The sequence below is a fragment of the Wolffia australiana genome, chromosome 4 (assembly GCF_029677425.1).
Source record: "Wolffia australiana isolate 7733 chromosome 4, ASM2967742v1".
NCBI lineage: Eukaryota > Viridiplantae > Streptophyta > Magnoliopsida > Alismatales > Araceae > Wolffia > Wolffia australiana.
Genome location: NC_135838.1, coordinates 5,075,325 through 5,093,498, shown reverse-complemented (window position 1 = coordinate 5,093,498; position 18,174 = coordinate 5,075,325). Strand labels below are relative to the sequence as shown.

General features: G+C 40.2%; 2 protein-coding genes across 2 annotated transcripts; one reads left to right on the top strand and one right to left on the bottom strand.

Moving 5' to 3' along the window:
- The first annotated feature begins 2,836 nt into the window (after window positions 1-2,836).
- LOC144701681 (RING/FYVE/PHD-type zinc finger family protein) lies at window positions 2,837-7,560 on the top strand. Its single transcript, XM_078573419.1, has 5 exons — window positions 2,837-3,012; window positions 3,602-4,459; window positions 4,945-5,145; window positions 5,270-5,465; window positions 7,282-7,560. Exons 2-5 carry the CDS (start codon window positions 3,644-3,646, stop codon window positions 7,458-7,460), a joined length of 1,392 nt encoding a protein of 463 aa, XP_078429545.1. The 5' UTR covers window positions 2,837-3,012; window positions 3,602-3,643; the 3' UTR covers window positions 7,461-7,560.
- Window positions 7,561-7,915: 355 nt separating this feature from the next.
- LOC144701683 (plectin-like protein) lies at window positions 7,916-10,218 on the bottom strand. Its single transcript, XM_078573420.1, has 6 exons — window positions 10,170-10,218; window positions 9,766-9,970; window positions 8,635-8,776; window positions 8,454-8,555; window positions 8,310-8,383; window positions 7,916-8,216 (listed from the first exon to the last, which is right to left on the bottom strand). Exons 2-6 carry the CDS (start codon window positions 9,941-9,943, stop codon window positions 8,116-8,118), a joined length of 597 nt encoding a protein of 198 aa, XP_078429546.1. The 5' UTR covers window positions 9,944-9,970; window positions 10,170-10,218; the 3' UTR covers window positions 7,916-8,115.
- Window positions 10,219-18,174: the final 7,956 nt, after the last annotated feature.

Genomic DNA, 18,174 nt, shown 5'->3' with positions numbered 1-18,174 from the left:
GGGGCAGCCACATCAACTGCCAGATGCCGGCGCAACATCCCGCAAGCGTCGCAGCCCTAGCGGGCACCGCACCCCACCGTCGCCACTGGCAGGGTCCCCCCCTGCCATTGCCAGGCCTTCTTTTTGCGATCGCCGCCTCCTTGTGTTGCCCATGTCGCCGTTGCGCCCGCATTCACAGCCACGGCCGCACTTGAGGTCGCAATCACCATTGTCAGCTGCGGCTACCTGCCTCACTGCCTTGCGGCCACCTTGTCTTGCTGCCGTAGTGCCGTCGTGCCTTGCCATCGTGGCCGTCGCCATGCGTAGCCGCCTGCTTGTGCCGTCGGGCCTACTTGTATCGGGCCTACTTGCGCTGCCGCACCAGCGTGTTACTCACCTTCCACTACTTCTGAATCAGACAACGCTTGGGCCTACCGCTCATGGTATGCTCATCAATTCTCTCTCGGCGTTATATTATTTCTTTTAGTGCCTCCGAACATTTTCTCCACTACTAGGGTTAGATTAGTGATAGATAGGATTCAAGTTCCAAAGATTAGGATTTCAATCGGTACGTCCTTAGTTCAGACCGTCGAGGGTGTGTGCAAAAGTGGCACTGACCGAGCTCGCACTGTCAGCCTTCAACCCGACGTCCAGATCATCGGGAGCCTAGTGTCATTTCTAATCTTGTTTACCATAGCTGAATGGTCGTTGGTGTACATCGACATTGAATTTATACTTCTCATTGACTTCATCGTTGCATCATTACTTGCATGAGGTCCACATTAATCAGCTTTCCTACATGACTGATTATCCCTCGCCACCATGTGTGTAACACGAACTGTTCGATCCCGATGTCCATCGTGTTACATCAGGGGGGTATGGTCCATTAAGGGGGCCCCTATAGAATGGGCCCCTGTATGCAACCAAAACATATGCAAAATAACAAAACAAAAAAATAGAAGAAGACTGATACGGACGCATGACGGATGCTTCACGACTCGATGAAAATGACTAGAAGAGACAGAAAACATAAATGCGACTAAACGAATAGGCGAAAGAAACCAAAATGCAATAAAAAAGATGAACGTAATTTCACCCGGGATTGTCGAAGCCGGGATTCTTCTTTGGTGCCTTGGCGTGCAGGTCGGTCGGAATGCTAACTGGCGGGCCGTCGATGATGAGAATGACGGTCCTGAAGGGGTCTCCAAGGGAGCAAGCTGACGTGCTCCATCAGATAGCATATTTTGGAACCATTACAACTCCACACGAGAAATGGTTGCCTCAGTCCAACATCATGTCAGCCACTTCACCTTTCCACAACTCGCCTCGTTATCCTGGGAAACATAGAGGCGGCAACAGATGTCTCGTCGAGTGAACCACTATGTTTTTCTAGTCACTCTCAAACTTTCCAGCCATCTTTCACTATCTCTAGCTTTATTTATGTTTTAGAAACTTTGTTGACTATGTAATGTTTACAAAACTATCTTTCTACTTTGGGGATGAAACCATCTTTAATAAAATTCTAGAAAATACATAGTTCATAGTACAATGTTTACTTTTACATTGATGAGATTAGTTGTATTGCTGTTTTAAAACATTACTCTTAAATCAATACTTTTACAGTTGACCATTACTTATACTCCTAGACACTATCTAAATACTATTTCACACCTAATGATTTTTTCCTAGAAAGTAGCTAAAATCAAATTCTAATTCAGTATTAATAGTGAGGCAATTAGTTGTATAACTGATTTAAACCATTAATTTTAAAGTAATTTGTTAAAAATTGACCATTATTTATATTCCTAAACACTATCCAAATATTATTTCACACCCAACAATTATTTCTAGAAAAGATAGCTAAAGTCAAATTCTAGCTCATTATCAATACTGATGTTATTATTTGCATTAATGATTTAAACCATTCGTTTTTAAATTAATATGTTAACAATTGACCATTATTTATATTCCTAAGCACTATCCAAATATTATTTCACACCCAACGATTATTCTTAGGAAAAGATAGGTAAAGTCAAAATCTTGCTCATTATTAATATTGATGAGATTAGTTCTATTACTGATTTAAAACATTAATATTAAAACAGTACTTTTAAAGTTGACCATTACTTATACTCCTAGACACTATCTAAATACTATTTCACACCGAATGATTTTTTCCTAAAAAGATAGCTAAATCAAATTCTAATTCAATATTAATATTGATGCAATTAGTTGCATTACTGATTTAAACATTAATTTTAAAGCAATATACTAACAATTGACCATTATTTATATTCCTAAACACTATCCAAGTACTATTTCACACGCCAACTATTATTTCTAGGAAAACATAGCTAAAGTCAAATTCTAACTCATTATTAATATTGGTGCAATTAACTCTATTATTGACTGACAGTTTTACAGCTGACACTAGTTTGTATTTCTAAATACTGTCTAAATAGTATTTTCACTTATAATGATTATTTCCAAGAAAAAATAGCTAAAGTCAAATTTCTAAATTTTCCCACAGATAATACAGGTTTTTCAAATGAATACGAACACAAACACCTATTTTGACATGCTCATTCATTGACTAACATTATTCATTCAATGACGAACAATGAATTTCCCATCCCTGATTGATAAGATACATGTTTTTTTTTCAAATTATTCAGAACCGCACAGGACTGCTTTTTGAGATTCGAACGGCATCGCACATCGTACCAAAATCGCACCCGACGCAAGAATCGCACTACCCTAATTCCTAATTAAAAAAAGTATGAACTAAGAAAATCTATTCCATTTGTACAAAAACTCCCTTTTTATTCTTTATTTATATATTTGGCCTATCCTTTTCTTATTGTCAAAATACCCTTGCGTGTTCTTGCCATTGGGGGCGAGCTCTTTCTTTTCTTTATCTCGTCCAATTTCGTGGCTTTTTTCTCTCTTTCGATTGTGCTTTTCTCCGAGTCTCCGCGATCGACAATCATCGTTCATTTATCTTCCGTGGGGAAGCAGCCAAAGGTAGATGAGGTGAATCTCTTAGGAGTAATCGATATCTACAGGCCCTGATCAAGGCTCGTTCCTCTGTCTCCTTCTAAATTGTGGTTTTGTAAAATCATTTCTATACAATTTATTTGTGGTTCCCATTCCCATCTTTCCTTATATCGATCGGTTAGATGGTTTTCATTCGGCGTTTTTGCGGAATCGCCTGAATCGGCAAACGGAGTTAATCGATTCTCTTGAATTTCTTCTTATTCTTGTCTTCTCTACCCTGCTTTGATGTCGAATTCTGTGCCTAATTTTCTGTTAATCTGCCTAATTTTATTCTCGGCCAAACATCTTCCGTGAAATCGAAGACCAGTGGGACTTTTTAGTTATCACCGCTCTCTTTGCCCCGCCTGGTTCCTTTGTTGATGCTATAGGCAAGTTGTCTTGTGCCTTCATAATAAATTCATACCATATGAAGTTTGAGATGATAATCGTTTTGCTCGTTTTGAGAGACAAGTTTTTCCTATCACTTGGCTTCATCAAAATTTTCCAATCAAGAACCCCCTTTTCAGCTGGATAGCTTTATTCAATTTCTGTAATTCTAGGGTTCAGGAATCTTCATTTCTCTCAGGATTTCTCCCTGACAAGAGCCATAAATTTCTCACTTGAAGGAATGGGTAAATCCAAGGAGACAGCTGCTTATCCTTTATTTGCGAGGTTTGAGGATGAGAGCAAACTAGTTGACTCAGAAAGCGAGTATCCTGAATCTCTATGCATTCCAGATCCACCTTCCTTTCAACAAGGGTATCTTAACAGGTTTCCTCAGATGGGATATGATTCTACCCAAGAAGACCAAAAGTATATGCAGCAAAATCCAATCCCAGAGGTGAACTTGGAGAACGTTCTAAAGGGTGTTTTTGCTATAATAACTGGAAGAAACAAAAGCAGCTCTCAAAATGGGCCTCAGAGCAGAAATAAATCAAACCTCTCATTCTTGGAGTCCAGCAGAAATGGAGAAAGCTTCTTGCATTCCTCTGTTTACGCTCCGAGTGCGCCGTCTCTCCCCGAGGCCGAAGCTCTTCAGTTCTGCAGTTATAAAGAGGTTCTGCTGGCAGAACCGCCGGAATGGCTTCCTGATAGCCATGCCTCTGGCTGCATGCAGTGTGGCTCCCATTTCAAGGCCCTTGCTCGTGGTCGGCATCATTGTCGATTCTGTGGCGGAATCTTTTGCTGGGCCTGCTCTAAAGGAAGGTGTTTGATGCCGGTTAAGTTCCGGCAACGAGAGCCTCAGAGGGTCTGCGACAGCTGCTATGACCGGCTCGAGCCGTTGCAGGATATTCTGATCAAGTCCATGAGCAATGCGATGCAGATGGCCAAACATGATGTCACTGACTGGACATGTTCCAGGGGGTGGCTTAATCTGCCAATTGGATTAACGATGGAGCATGAGATCTACAAGGCGACAAATACTCTGAGGAGTTACAGACAGGTATTTTCTTGGTCTTTCTGTAACCATAGTCTGTTCTGGCTTTAATTCAAAAAAAAAAAATTCGGTTCTGGCTTTCAAACTGGCATGAGTACTTTGGTATTTTTAGCATGACCATGTAATCCTTCTCAAATACCTGTAGCTTTTCTCTAAGGAGACCAGTCAAAGAATTAGGATTCTATCTCACTCACTCTTCTTCCGACTTTCTCGTGTTCCCTCTCCGATGGGAACCAATGTTTGGGTCCTTGTCATTTGTCTTAGAATAGTTTACCTTTGGATAGATGTATCCCTTCACTTAGGAGGACAGACAAAGAGTTGCCGAATCTCCAGGTTATCCTCCTTGAGGGGGGTCAGCCACTGATCCAGGCCTGTAACCATTTTTCTTCTATCTCCCTCTCTCTCTGCATATAGTTTGTGTCATATAAGTACACAAATGGATGCAGCCATTGCATGCATATTTCATTGAATATCTTGATTCCAACGTGCAGGTCTCTAGATTGGATCCTGAGAAGACAATTCCGGTGGCTGTTTTGGGGGGAGCGAGAGGATTGGCAATCTTAACTGTGGCCAAATTTGGTGCTTTCATGACTTATAAAGTGGGTACTGGGTTAGTTATTTCCAGAAGGTCAGACGGGTCATGGTCAGCACCATCTGCAATATTATCCGCTGGATTGGGGTGGGGCCCACAGGTGATCATATTTCCTCCCTATTTTGATATTTTTTTTCAATTCATGTGTTAGCATATAATCTAGTTTTAAGCATACAATATTTTTAGAAATTTCAACTGTCCAATTTCTTTCTATATGCTGGCAGATTGGTGGCGAGCTGACGGATTACATACTGGTGCTTCATGGGTCCAAAGCTGTAAAGGCGTTCACAAGTCAACTGCATTTTTCTCTTGGAGCTGGTTTGAGTGCGGCTGCAGGGCCGGTTGGGCGAGTTCTTGAGGCAGATCTTCGGGCTGGGGACCGAGGTTCTGGGATTTGCTACACGTACAGTTGCAGTAAAGGTGGTTTCACTTTATCCGTTAAACTTTCTCTTCCTGCACATTAATATCATGCATACTCTACATAATTAGCTTTGGGTTGATCACTGACCTCAGGTGATCTTCCCTCTTTTCTTCACAGAGAAATCATGCATGCTCTATGTAATTAGCTTTGGGTTGATCACTGACCTCAGGTGATCTTCCCACTTTTCTTCACAGAAAAATCATGCATGCTCTATATAATTAGCTTTGGGTTGATCACTGACCTCAAGTGATCTTCCCTCTTTTCTTCACAGAAGAATCATGCATGCTCTATATAATTAGCTTTGGGTTGATCACTGACCTCAGGTGATCTTCCCTCTTTTCTTCACAGAAGAATCATGCATGCTCTATATAATTAGCTTTGGGTTGATCACTGACCTCAGGTGATCTTCCCTCTTTTCTTCACAGAAAAATCATGCATGCTCCATATAATTAGCCCTGGGTTGATCACTGACCTCGGGTGATCTTCCCTCTTTTCTACGCAGAAAAATCATGCGGACGCTAAATAATTAGCTTTGGGTTGATCACTGACTTCGGGTGATCTTCCCTCTTTTCTTCTTAAAAAATCATGCATCAATAGATTGCTAGCCAATAGTCAAGTCACCTCTCCAACTTCTCTTCCCTTCAGATTATTTTTTCCAAAATAAAAAGTCTCAACAATTACTTTAATGAGACCATTTTAATTACCAGTGACAAAGCTTATTGGGCTTGACCCATTACTTCAAGGACTCGCTTTATAGAGTAATTCCAAACACTAATGGGTACGGCTTGTCACACCTCAACACTGTTGACGCGGGACATTGACGATGACAATGATGGGTGTTTGACTAATAGTTGATGATGTTGCTCGCATCAATTGATGTTGTCACTGTCAAGCCATCCATATTTTGAGAAACATTCCGTGAACTAGACCAATTGATGTCGACAAAAACGCTGACATTGATAGTCTTCACTTCGCTAAGTTAAGCTGAGGTGAATGGATTCTGTCCTCAACAACCAAACCCCGTCATCGTCCAATTGTAACCTTGCCCATGTCGACCATCATCATCATTGTCTACCACTCTATAGTCTGTAGAGCTCAACGCTGTCATCAATGTGATAAGTCCTCGGTGAAGACTTACCGAAGTAAAAGGAGACGCAGAGCTTCAGTCACACGTGCAAACTGATGCTGCATGTGTGAGTTTGAATAAAGAGCGGGAAGCGCAATATATAGAAGGCTGGGGCTCTCCATCAAAATCAAGAAATCAGTTGAAGAAGTTTCGTCGAGTGAGAAGAGTATCTCTTCCGCGAGGAGCTGGGGAATCGATCTGATCTTCAGCTAGATCCAGATCTTTACTTCTGCTACGGGAGCGGGGAAGCCAATTGGGCCCTCCACTATGTCCTTTTCCCTGGGCTACGGCACTCCACCCCCCGTGATTCGGTTTTCCATTCTCATCCATCATTGTTTTACTGTTTGAAATTCTACTGAACACTTGGTTTTGGAAACGTAATCACTCACTGACAATCTTGGTTGATACGATTGGTGCATTGATTGAGATCAAGACTCGAGAGGCATTACTGACTAATTTTGTTCCGTACAAATTAGTCAGTACCTTAACACAATGTCAACGAGGGTTGATGTCATTGACGATGGCATCGATGTTGGCCAGTGCCAAACCCTGCCAAGGGTATGAATACAGTAAGAAGAAAAAAAAAACTAGAGAAAACCATGTCAATCTAACATATAAATATATGAAACTGGGTTGTTTTAGCCATCATGTAATGGGTAGAAGCTGATAGTAGTGAGAATGCTGAGCAGGTGCGTTTCTGGGGGCATCGCTGGAAGGAAATGTGGTTATGACTAGACAAGAGACGAATGCCCGCTTTTATGGGGATGCCTACTTGGCCACACGCGATATTCTTCTTGGGACTGTGGAGAGACCCAGAGCAGCTGAGCCCCTTTACACAGCTCTTGAAGAACTGTTCAACAGCTTATAACTGTCTGTATACTGTGTATATTTCTATTGTGTATATTGTGTCACTAAACTGATAATTGTCTGTATATTGTGTGCAATTGCTTTCATTGGATGTCCACGTATATGTCTGGAGTTGTTTCTCATTCCTCGGTTAAATTTGTCTCAGAATCTACATATAATCTTTGTTATGCTTTGGTGTTCCAAATGATGGAATCATGCCATAAATTGTGAACTAATATTTTCAAAACAGGAACTATCTCAAAAGGAAACTATTATTTATTTAGTTATACTTTTTCAAAAAAAAAAAGTTATGTTAGCTGTGTCCGGTTTCTAATAAAGTCCAAATTTAGTGGCAGCAGGCTTGAATTTTATACATTTAAACAAGAGTCGTTCCTTTCAATATTGGGACTGCAAACAGCAGACGACTATAATCCATGCTAAAAAGATTAAGTACAGTAAAGAAATAAATAGACAAGATGATCATCCAAAAGAATACTGCACTGGTTAAAAATGAAATGCGGAAAAACTTTACAGAACAAAGGTTTTGGATTTAAGCACATTGAGAATAATACGCCATTGTTCTGAACTGACACAAAATTATCATCTTTTATGCCCAAAAAATCTTGAAATTTATAATCCTTCTGCGTAGAGTTCTTCTCCGGTAGGCTTTGGTTCAATTAGTCGAGCATCTTCCACAGACTGTTGCAGGTTTCAAATGACGCGGCCGAGGACTCGAAACGAAACTTCTCAAATTTCTTGTTCTCACTGTCTACAATATCTACCCGATGCCAGCTTAAGGAAATTAACAGTTGCAGAACATTAGGCGGTTAGTAAAAAAATTACTAAAAATAGTTAACTAAGACAAGGATACAGCCAGAAATGCCAGTTTTATTGTCCAAATCAGGGATAATTCTTGTCACTTGGGTGCACATATAGAGAGTGTTCCTGGATTAAAGCGGTGTATTATTGCAAAAAGTAGAAAAAGAAGTCTTGTAAAAAAATATAGAATACTTACAGCATCTTCGATTCATCCTTCTCTTTTCTCTTTTTGTCCGCCCTTTGTTTTTCAATGGAAATCCTCTTATTCTCCAGCTCGTCAATCATGCTTCTGATTTCTGTGTAGATGAGTTATAGTAAATGTCAGGGGCAGTTTACAAGCAGGCATATAAACTGAATATTTAGGGAGAGATTCTCATCTAAGTTCATTTAAAAGCAGGTTTTCGTTTTGCAGATCCTCTTTTAACTCATCCTGAAGACGATTCAACTGTTCATCAGGAACTGTTTCACGCTTTGCTTCATCAATCTGCTGTTCACATTCCTTGATCCTTTTGCGACATCCTGCATTCATATGATTAGAAATGAATCATTGCCTAGCAATAGTTTAGTCCTAAGATCAGTCCATTTCTTCTTTCGATTCCTTGTGATCTCAAGAACGTGGAATTTGACCTAATAAACTATGTTCGACTTTACGTATATTGTTAAGATATAGGTTACAAAGTCAATGAAGATGAAGATAAGGAAGACAACATTATCATAGAAATTGTCATGTAAATAGTATTCAGATATAGGTTTCAAATCAATGGATGTTACAATGTCAATGCACATGAATATGGAGAATTTTTTTGAAGAAACGTGAATGTAAATATTAACGAATTTTTCATGTAAATATCACATACATTTATAAGTTAAGCGGATGAATGTCGTTTCTACATAAAGGCCACGATTAATCATTTCTTTCAAAACTTTTCATCGCGACTGAAGAGCCTGAGATTACCTCTCTCTTTTGAAAGTTCTTGGGAAGACGCTAATCTAACTAAATAAGCCACCAATATAGAAAAATGACATTACAAGACAAAGGGTGTAAACTATTGAGTCCCAAATCACGTGCTATGAAACAGGATCGGCGTACAAAAACCATAAATAACGAAAAACTGCAGATAATAATGAAAATGGTGGAAAAAAATCAAATTAATTCCAGTCTGATAGTCAGAAAACCCGTATCATCTCTACAAGTCCACAATAGCTTCATCTCCGTAAAAGGGTAAAACAGTTCGCCCGTTATTCCGATGATTACGAAACCAAATAAGATTAATGCACAAGAGATTTGCAGGGCCACCAAGAGATTTTCTCGATGGGTCCCTTTCTTTGATTAAAACTCGCGAACTTCAGGAACTTCAGACTTCATCGAGAGAGTATTTAGGACCTTAGACAACTCATTTCTAAATAAAATCAACCTTGCATTGACCTAGATCTTGAATCCTTGAGGTTTGTATGGTTCAATTTTGGGTTGAAAATAATGGAAAAGAACAGGAAAAAAAAAATTAAACCTTCTATTGAACTCTGGACCTCGCAGAACTCAGCCTCCCATGAAGATCGGAGCGTCTCAATTCCCTCCAGGCACTGCATCAAGCCGTCACTTTCTCTTTCCATTTTAATGACACCAATAAGATCATCAGCGAGGGAAATGGCCTTCTCCACGTTGATTCTTTCGGCTGCTCCAGTCATTGTAGCTGATGAACCGTTCGGCAGAAACTAAAAATTAAGCGCAAATATCTCTAGATCAAGCAAAAGACAAAAATTGGACAGAAATAGGGCAAAGTTGCTGAACACAATGATATAATCGAATTTCCGGGTATAAGATCGAGCAATTGTCAAGAAGAAATTTGTAAGATTAGTAGTAGAGGCAGAAGAAGAAATCCGCGACGAGAATTTTCAGAATCGACATGCTCACTACGCTGATCGCGACTCGGCACGATAAAAATTGGTTTGTTTCCTCCCGCTCAATATCTTTTTTAACAGATAGTCTTTATGAAATCCCTCGAGCTTTATTAAAAAATTATATTAGAAATAATATTTCAAAGATAATAAGAAAACCGCAAAAATAAATAAGTTAAATAAATCATGTCACACATCACGGTGACGGCATCGAGACGGATGACGTGATGGTGACGGTGACGGAATTAGGGGCCCATGACGTTGACGGATGACGACCTGGTCGTGACAGTGATGTGATGGTGACGGGGGACGTGACGGGACAGCCGTCACTGATGACGGTCGTGACAAATTTTTAAGAATTTAAAAATTACCAAAAAGACTTAAAAACCTTTAGATTTAAACTTTCTGACGGCTGAGATTTTGCCACATGGTGTCATTAAATTGATTTCTTGGCATTTTGCAGAAAAGTCCCTGCATTAATTTGCGCGCGCAGAACGATGCCACTTAAAAATAATTAGAGATATGCCCCATCTGATTCTCTCTCCTCCACAAGGGTTGTTCTTCTCGTCACACGTGATGGTGATGACGTCCTGTGATGGGGACGTGATGGGTCGCCGTAAAAAGGGACGCTTGACACTGTTGTGATGGATTTTCCCAAAATCCGTAGACGTGTGACGTTACGCTGACGTGACGGAACTTCCGTCATGTCACCGTCCATCATGGATCATCATCTGTCCCATCACATCCAGGGCGTCATGTCCCGGACGTGCCTTCCCTACCCCCAACTTTTAAAGGAGGCATAACCAACATCTTCTAGTGGGGATTGGTGATCCTCATCCATTATCTTTATATTGCAGAATGATGTATGAAAACTATACTGGATGACGAGCCAGATATGTTACTGTAGAAGATGACGGATAACCAGTCTGGAGGAAGGTTGTTCTATGACGGTATTGGATTACGCGAACCCCATCGGAATGACAGTAGCAATGATGGTTCGGCAGCTGAAGGTTGTTGATGACATAATAGTTAAGAAGTTAACTTCATTTTTAATTTCATCATGAAAAATTGCAATCATGATAGTAATATTATAATTGATCTTAACTATGTAAAATGTAATCAGATAGTGTTGAGAAAGGGTTTATCTTGACAAGGAACAAACATCATGAATTTAATTTTTTATGTAACTGGTGAACAGAGGTCTTTTTTAAATAAGGAAGAGAGAGAGGCAGAAATTCTTAGATTAGAAAGTGTTAGGTATTAATTAAAGAGTAAGCAAATAATTAAATGAAATGTGGAAGAGTAAATGGGTATGTATATATACAATTTATGAGAGCGGGTGAGGTGAAGAATGGAATGTAGAAATAATGAGCAAAAGAAGATGATTAAGGTGACATAGAGGTATATATATCTAAATATAGGGTGAATTGATGGATTCTGACTTGATAAGTGGAAAGGGGATGCTTTTATGGAGTGGATCAAGACATGGATAATGTTATGGAAGGTGTTTCCATGGTGATAAAAAAGGCTCTAACTAAACTTATGATGAGAAGAGGGCTTAGGTCCTTGTATTCCCCGGATAAACCAGAAATTGGGTTAAAATTTTCATTTTAAGTCTCTGATTTAAGCAACAATATTTTTTAAATTTTCAGTGGTTAATACAAGGTAATGGTTGAATTCACTAGTATAAAGTGGCGAGAGTAAATTTTGATAGACATATTATGTACACATTTTTAGCAGTTTATTATATTTTTTATATGATTTTAAGATATTTTATACAAAGCAAATTCAATAAAATAAAACTTTAAAAAATATTTTGAATACGTGAAATAATTTTTATTTTACTTAATATATTCTACTAATTTTGAACAATTTTTATTAAATATGGGGGTTTAATAAAGTGGAAAGGCAATTGAAATAAATTTGAGGAATTTTGTTACAAGAGGAATTTTTTATCATGGTTTGGAGAAATGGAAAGATTATTTTCTACACTATCCATGTAATGTTTAGATAGAGAAAAGATGATAAAATTGAAATCAAACATACCAGAGATCATACAAACCTCATTGTCATTTCTCCAAGGGCTGAGAAATATTTTTTCTCCAAGAATCTTTATCAAACTTGAACAATCTCTCACACAACATTTTAGATAAGGAATATATCAAATACATTTGATGCACTAGGAAACCAAAAAAGGTCTGAGCAGAAATCAAAGATGGGATACAAAGAGAGGGGAAAAAGAGTTAAAATAGATATGCCCCAACTCTCCCAGCCCTTCAATTTAATGCATGATGTGGCGACGCAAGTTGTGGATACCTTGCCAATGCATTATTTTCTCATGATAAATGGCACTTAACCACATGCTGACATTTTCCAACCATTTGATCATATTATTATGATTTTAATCCCAAATTTTTCTCCTGAAGCCCAGTGTTAGTGTGCTGTCAAATATTGCATATTTCATCACATACTTTTTTTCTGCTGCAACATAGCTCGCTGCACTTGAAAAAGTTAGACCCCATGATTGGAGCATTGTGGCATGAATTACAAAAATCTTAATGAACACTTTTTTGCAATGATTGACACACCCAATCATTGACTGAAAATAAAACAAATACGATAAAGTAAGAAATACCATAAAGGGCTATAACTAATTTTGATAAAACATATTTGACTCACAAAATTAATATCTCTATGAATCTCATGCCAAAATGTCCCAGAAAATACGCAACATTTGCATTTTAGCCTGATTACACACATTGATGATCATTATAATGCAAATAAACCTTCGAAATCAATGATAATCATGATTTGGTTAGCTGATGGCCCTCCACTCAACACTCTTTCTTACTGCCCAAATGGCAATGGGCGGCCACTCCCCCATCCCATTCTCACCATATCTTTTGCCCAAATTTACAATGCCCATGGGTGCCAACTCATGGAATTATATGTGTCCTATAGCTGATGGCCACTCTTATAGATTCAGGACTTTCTTGCTTCAAGTAGAGCAAGACTTGTGGATTCAGGACTTTGCTGCTTCGAGTACACGAAGGCTTGTGGATTCATATCTTGTTTCTACGCAGGTAAAAGAGATGCAGCTATAGGAGAGAGGGATGCTAGAAAAAATTAGGGTTTGACGGTCCCGGTCCGGTTTTCTGGCATGGACCTAAATCTTACCTGAAGTTCGGTCCGGTTCCGGTCCAGTCTTCTTCGGTCCCGGTCCAGTCGGTACGTGGGGTGGCAGAGGCATTGTGTGTGCGGAGCAGTGGCGATGAGTGCTTGGGGCGGGTGATGGGAAGGGCGACGGGGAGGGGGATGGGTAGAGTGTGGGAAAGGGTCCGGTCCGGTCCTGTTTTTTGTCATGGACCTAAACCTTACCTGAAGTTCGGTCCAGTTCTGGTCCGGTCATGTTCGGTCCCGGTTCGGTCCAGTCTGACCGATCCCCGGTCCAAAATGTCAAAGCCTAGAAAAAAGATTTCCAGAAAGAGAGAGAGAGAGAGAGAGAGAGAGAGAGAGAGAGAGAGAGAGAGAGAGAGAGAGAGAGAGAGAGAGAGAGAGAGAGAGAGAGGGAGAGAGAGGGAGGGAGAGAGAGAGAGAGAGAGAGAGAGAGAGAGAGAGAGAGAGAGAGAGAGAGAGAGAGAGAGAGAGAGAGAGAGAGAGAGAGAGAGAGAGAGAGAGAGAGAGAGAGAGAGAGAGAGAGAGAGAGAGAGAGAGAGAGAGAGAGAGAGAGAGATAGAGTGAGAGGGAGAGAGAGAGAGAGAGAGAGCGAGAGAGAGAGAGAGAGAGAGAGAGAGAGAGAGAGAGAGAGAGAGAGAGAGAGAGAGAATAGAGAGAATAGAGAGAGAAAGAGAGAGAGAGATGCAGAGAAAGAGATTGGTTGAGAGAGAGATATGCAGGTGATGGGCGACCATCCACAAGATCGGGCAACTGTTAGCTACTGTGATGTGAAGCTCGAGCTGACGACATAAATCCGAGCTTAAAGTATATGACCTAACAACGGGCCTTTGTGGTTTGATTTTATTTTCTGTACTTTGTTTTTTCTGAATTGACTGATGGTCCATTATGTTTGGGGCCCCAACTGTTGTTTTATTTCGTTTGTAATGTTGAACTTTTAGGGGAAAAGTCCATGTCACGGGATGTTTTCCCCTAACTCGGCCCACTTGAGCATCATCCTTACCCTATATAAAGGGAGGCATGCCCAAGGGACCAATTTGAAGTTCATTTTGAAATTGAAAAGTTTGAAGATTTCTTCGTTTGGGTTCCTGCCCTCCGCTTGGGAGTTATCTTGTCGTTATTAAGTTAGATCTGTGAAAGAAGCCGCATGTCGCCGCAACCATCAGCTTCACCGTCGTGAGCAACCGTCTCTACAAAAAGACAACTGTCGCCGCCCGCCGTGCCACCTCTTGTTCGCCATAGAGTACTCTTGGAGATTCTTGTAGCAGTTCCAACAACGACCCTCGTTCTTGGTCGCTTGCTGGATACGCTGTCACCAACGGGCCCTCACTGATTTTCCAGGGCCGAAAGACCTTGCAACATTGCCATCAAGAATGCTTCACCGCATCATTCTTGAGCACTCTCGTTGTGTGCCACCGTACTGCCACGCCTCAACCCGCCACACACAGCCTGACCGCGCTATCCACTCATCTGCTGCCATACCAGGTTGCCCTCATCCAACGACCGCCCTGCATTAGTGCTGCTCGTGCCCCACATGCCGCTGCACAGCCGCACAGCCGCACGCCCATGCGTTAATGCGCATTGGTGCACCCGCGTGCACGCCCAACCCGCACACAGCGCAGCCACACAACCCTCGCATGTCACGCCTCTTCCGTTGCATCACCTACAGCCTTGTGCCGCACACACTGCACATCACGCCCCTCAGCGTCCCGCACCACTCGAGTGCCGTACCCACCCATGCGTTCCCGGCTGAGAGAATTAAGATAATACTTAGTTGTAAGGAATAGTAAATGGTGTGAGAGAGAACTAGGGAAAGAGAGATAAAATAAGATCATATTTTATATTTTTATAGATAATAGAGATAATAACTAAGTACGATATTGAAATGAATAAATGGTATTATAATTAAGGATGATATAAATGTAGGCAGTATAAGAAGTATATAAGATTAGTAAGATAGAGAGAATAATGAAATACCATTCTTACTAGAACACATGAAGGTTATTTATTTAAGTAATAGTAAATTATATGTCAGATAGCAGATGGATCTAATAATAAAGGACATTAAGATTTAATTAGATAGTGAAGTAAGAAGTTTAATTAATTAATAGGAGGATTTGTTTTATAAGAGGTGAGGAGAAGAAGAATGAAGAAGCAAGGAGGAAGACTTAAGGTGGGGAAAAAAGGGATTATAAGTTGAGTTGTAGATTATATGAAGAAGAAAATATATATTTATATATGTACTCTTTGTGTTTCAGAGTAAGAAAGATATGCGGAACTATAGGTACTACCTAGTTTATAAAAGTTCATTTAATTAGATATATAGAGAGATGTAAGAATTAAGAAGATAATGATATATTATTTTCTTTTACTGAGTTTTTGAAGAGTTTAGAACATTTAGTCTCGAGAGAAAATTAGAGAAGATAGAAGGACTAATAGGATAAGTAAGAGTGAATATTTGTAATAGTATAATGTTAATAAGTCGATTATACTAATAGAATATGGGTTATATATGTATAACATTTCAGAAGTATTTGTATATGTTTCTATGAGAGAAAAGCGAGAAAAAGATAGTTAAAATAAGAAAAAAATGATAGGTTCCCCAAACGTGTTTGGGAAAATGCCTCAATGAGTGCGCAATCCAAAATGGGTAAGCATTCTTAGTTCCTACTGCAACAGACAGTGAGCTATCATCAAATAATGAAGATGACACTACTTGGAGAATGAACAATGGAAGTCTGAACTCACATAATGCCCTGATTCAAAGAGCAACAATGGGTGCACCGTCCGTCGTCTATCTAACTTCGCTGTGTGTTGCTTGCTCTTCTCCTCCATCCTGGTGACATTCTATGATGGTCTGAGTCCTCTTTGATCTTCCTGAAAGTCCTTCAAGCTAGTAATGACGTGTCACAGCCCCTCTTCCAGCTCCTTGGTTACTTTCAAGAGTCCTCGACATCCCCCTTATTCCTGGAACAAAGATAGGTTCCTCGACATCCCCCTTATTCCTTGATTGCTTCAAAATCATACTCATAGGGTCGAGAGAGAGGTTCTCTCGACCCTCCGTTCACTACCTCTCGATCTAACAGCTTTTCCGAGCCATTGGATTGTCATATGATCCATACCCCCATCGCGGGCCTCTACCGGTCGGTCAACATAGGAGACGGTCGGGGGGTGACAAAGGACATCTTTGCCCCCAACCGTTCGATCCATATTAGAATTGATTAATGGTTGTAATAAAATTGCACCGGTGGACCTATTCGTTAGTGGTGTACCCATCTTTGCCACATTAGTGGTCCCGCAGCTGCCTCGTCAGCCACTTCTTATTCCTGATTCATCTATTGATTGGCCCCACTCTCCAAGTCAATGATAATTCAATCTTCTTTAAGAGGATCAGGCGGCTGAAATTATATCCGCTCACTTAAAATGGCTCAATATGACATGTGCTTTGGGCCGAGAAGGCTCAAAGCCCAATCATAATGTTTTCCTAATTCAATTCAGGTCATGGTCAATTGGGCTGCGATCTGTTTCTCATCTCCTTAGCCTGGCCTAATGCAATATGTAAGCAGTATATTAGACATTATCACACATTCAAAAAGTAAAATGAGTATATAAATGTCTCCTAATGATATTATTTGAATAAACTAAACACTTCCTCTCTCTCATGCACATCCACGTCCATTTGTGGTCTCAATAGGCTCTGTGGGCTCGTTCTGGGTTCTCTTGTGTGGGTCTCTATGGGGACCCAGATGCAGTTCTATAGGCTTGGAGACAATCGATGGCTATAGGTTGACTTGAGTGCTTCTGCATTCACTTTCTTGTGGCTGGCTTGAATGCTGCCATTACTGGTGCTTGACTGGACCCAATTTTTTAATTTCTTTCATTTAATTGTGTCTTGGAAAATGAAGAATAACTACTATAAAGACTTTAACCCATTAATAGTTTTAAAAATCATTTTGCATGATAATAATTGGGATTGTAATTTATGCAAAAATTACATTAAAATGTATTGTTGTAACCAAATGCCATATGGAAGCAAGGATCTGTCCAAATGACAAAATCCCCGTGCACGTGGAAGGGACAAAGAGAAGAGAGGAAGGAGGCAACATAAGTTAAAGAGAGAGAGAGAGAGAGAGAGAGAGAGAGAGAGAGAGAGAGAGAGAGAGAGAGAGAGAGAGAGAGAGAGAGAGAGAGAGAGAGAGAGAGAGAGAGAGAGAAATATGTATGTGGCTATTCTTTCACCTAGCATCCAACGACCCTTGTCTGTCTATCTCACTAAGTTGATATTGTTTCCCTGGTGCCTCCTCCTCCCCTGTCATGCCCTTTCCCTTATCTTGGGTCTTCCCCGACATCAGAGTTGTATGTCTGCCTAACATGCCATGCTCAAGCCCATTATCCTTACCCATTACAAGTGTAGTCCCTGTTTGGCTCAGCTTCATGACTTAATGATGAGATATCAATATCGAGGATATATCATAATCTCAGTGAAAGTAAGAGAACACCCAGGCCTGGCCCCATGTGAAAATAGTGTTGAGGGAAATTTCATGTGGCTTATAACTGCAACATCCCACAACACTGCTGGAGAGTAAATCAATAGTATGCTTTTCATGTGCTTCTCCGAATATATGTTCTTCGTCCAACTGGGCATATTTTTGAATATATATTCTTCGTCCAAACATGCATGTTTTTTTGTAAACAAGTTTCATTTTTAAGATCTCAAACTTTAATCCATTTCTAATAAACTAGTATTATATACGATCTCATCACCATGCTTCTAGATGTCGATGCTCCAAGATCTTCAAAAATGAACTTACAATGATATCTTGGCTCCATGGACAGTGTCACCTGGT

Excerpts from the sequence above, each read along its gene's own strand:
- LOC144701683 (XM_078573420.1), bottom strand. The coding sequence starts at position 9,943 with ATGACTGGAGCAGCCGAAAGAATCAACGTGGAGAAGGCCATTTCCCTC. Across the intron at positions 8,777-9,765 it reads GGTCCAGAGTTCAATAGAAG|GATGTCGCAAAAGGATCAAG; the intron begins GTTTAATTTTTT and ends ATATGAATGCAG. Across the intron at positions 8,556-8,634 it reads CTGCTTTTAAATGAACTTAG|AGAAATCAGAAGCATGATTG; the intron begins ATGAGAATCTCT and ends ACTCATCTACAC.
- LOC144701681 (XM_078573419.1), top strand. The coding sequence starts at position 3,644 with ATGGGTAAATCCAAGGAGACAGCTGCTTATCCTTTATTTGCGAGGTTT. Across the intron at positions 5,146-5,269 it reads GATTGGGGTGGGGCCCACAG|ATTGGTGGCGAGCTGACGGA; the intron begins GTGATCATATTT and ends ATATGCTGGCAG. Across the intron at positions 5,466-7,281 it reads CACGTACAGTTGCAGTAAAG|GTGCGTTTCTGGGGGCATCG; the intron begins GTGGTTTCACTT and ends AATGCTGAGCAG.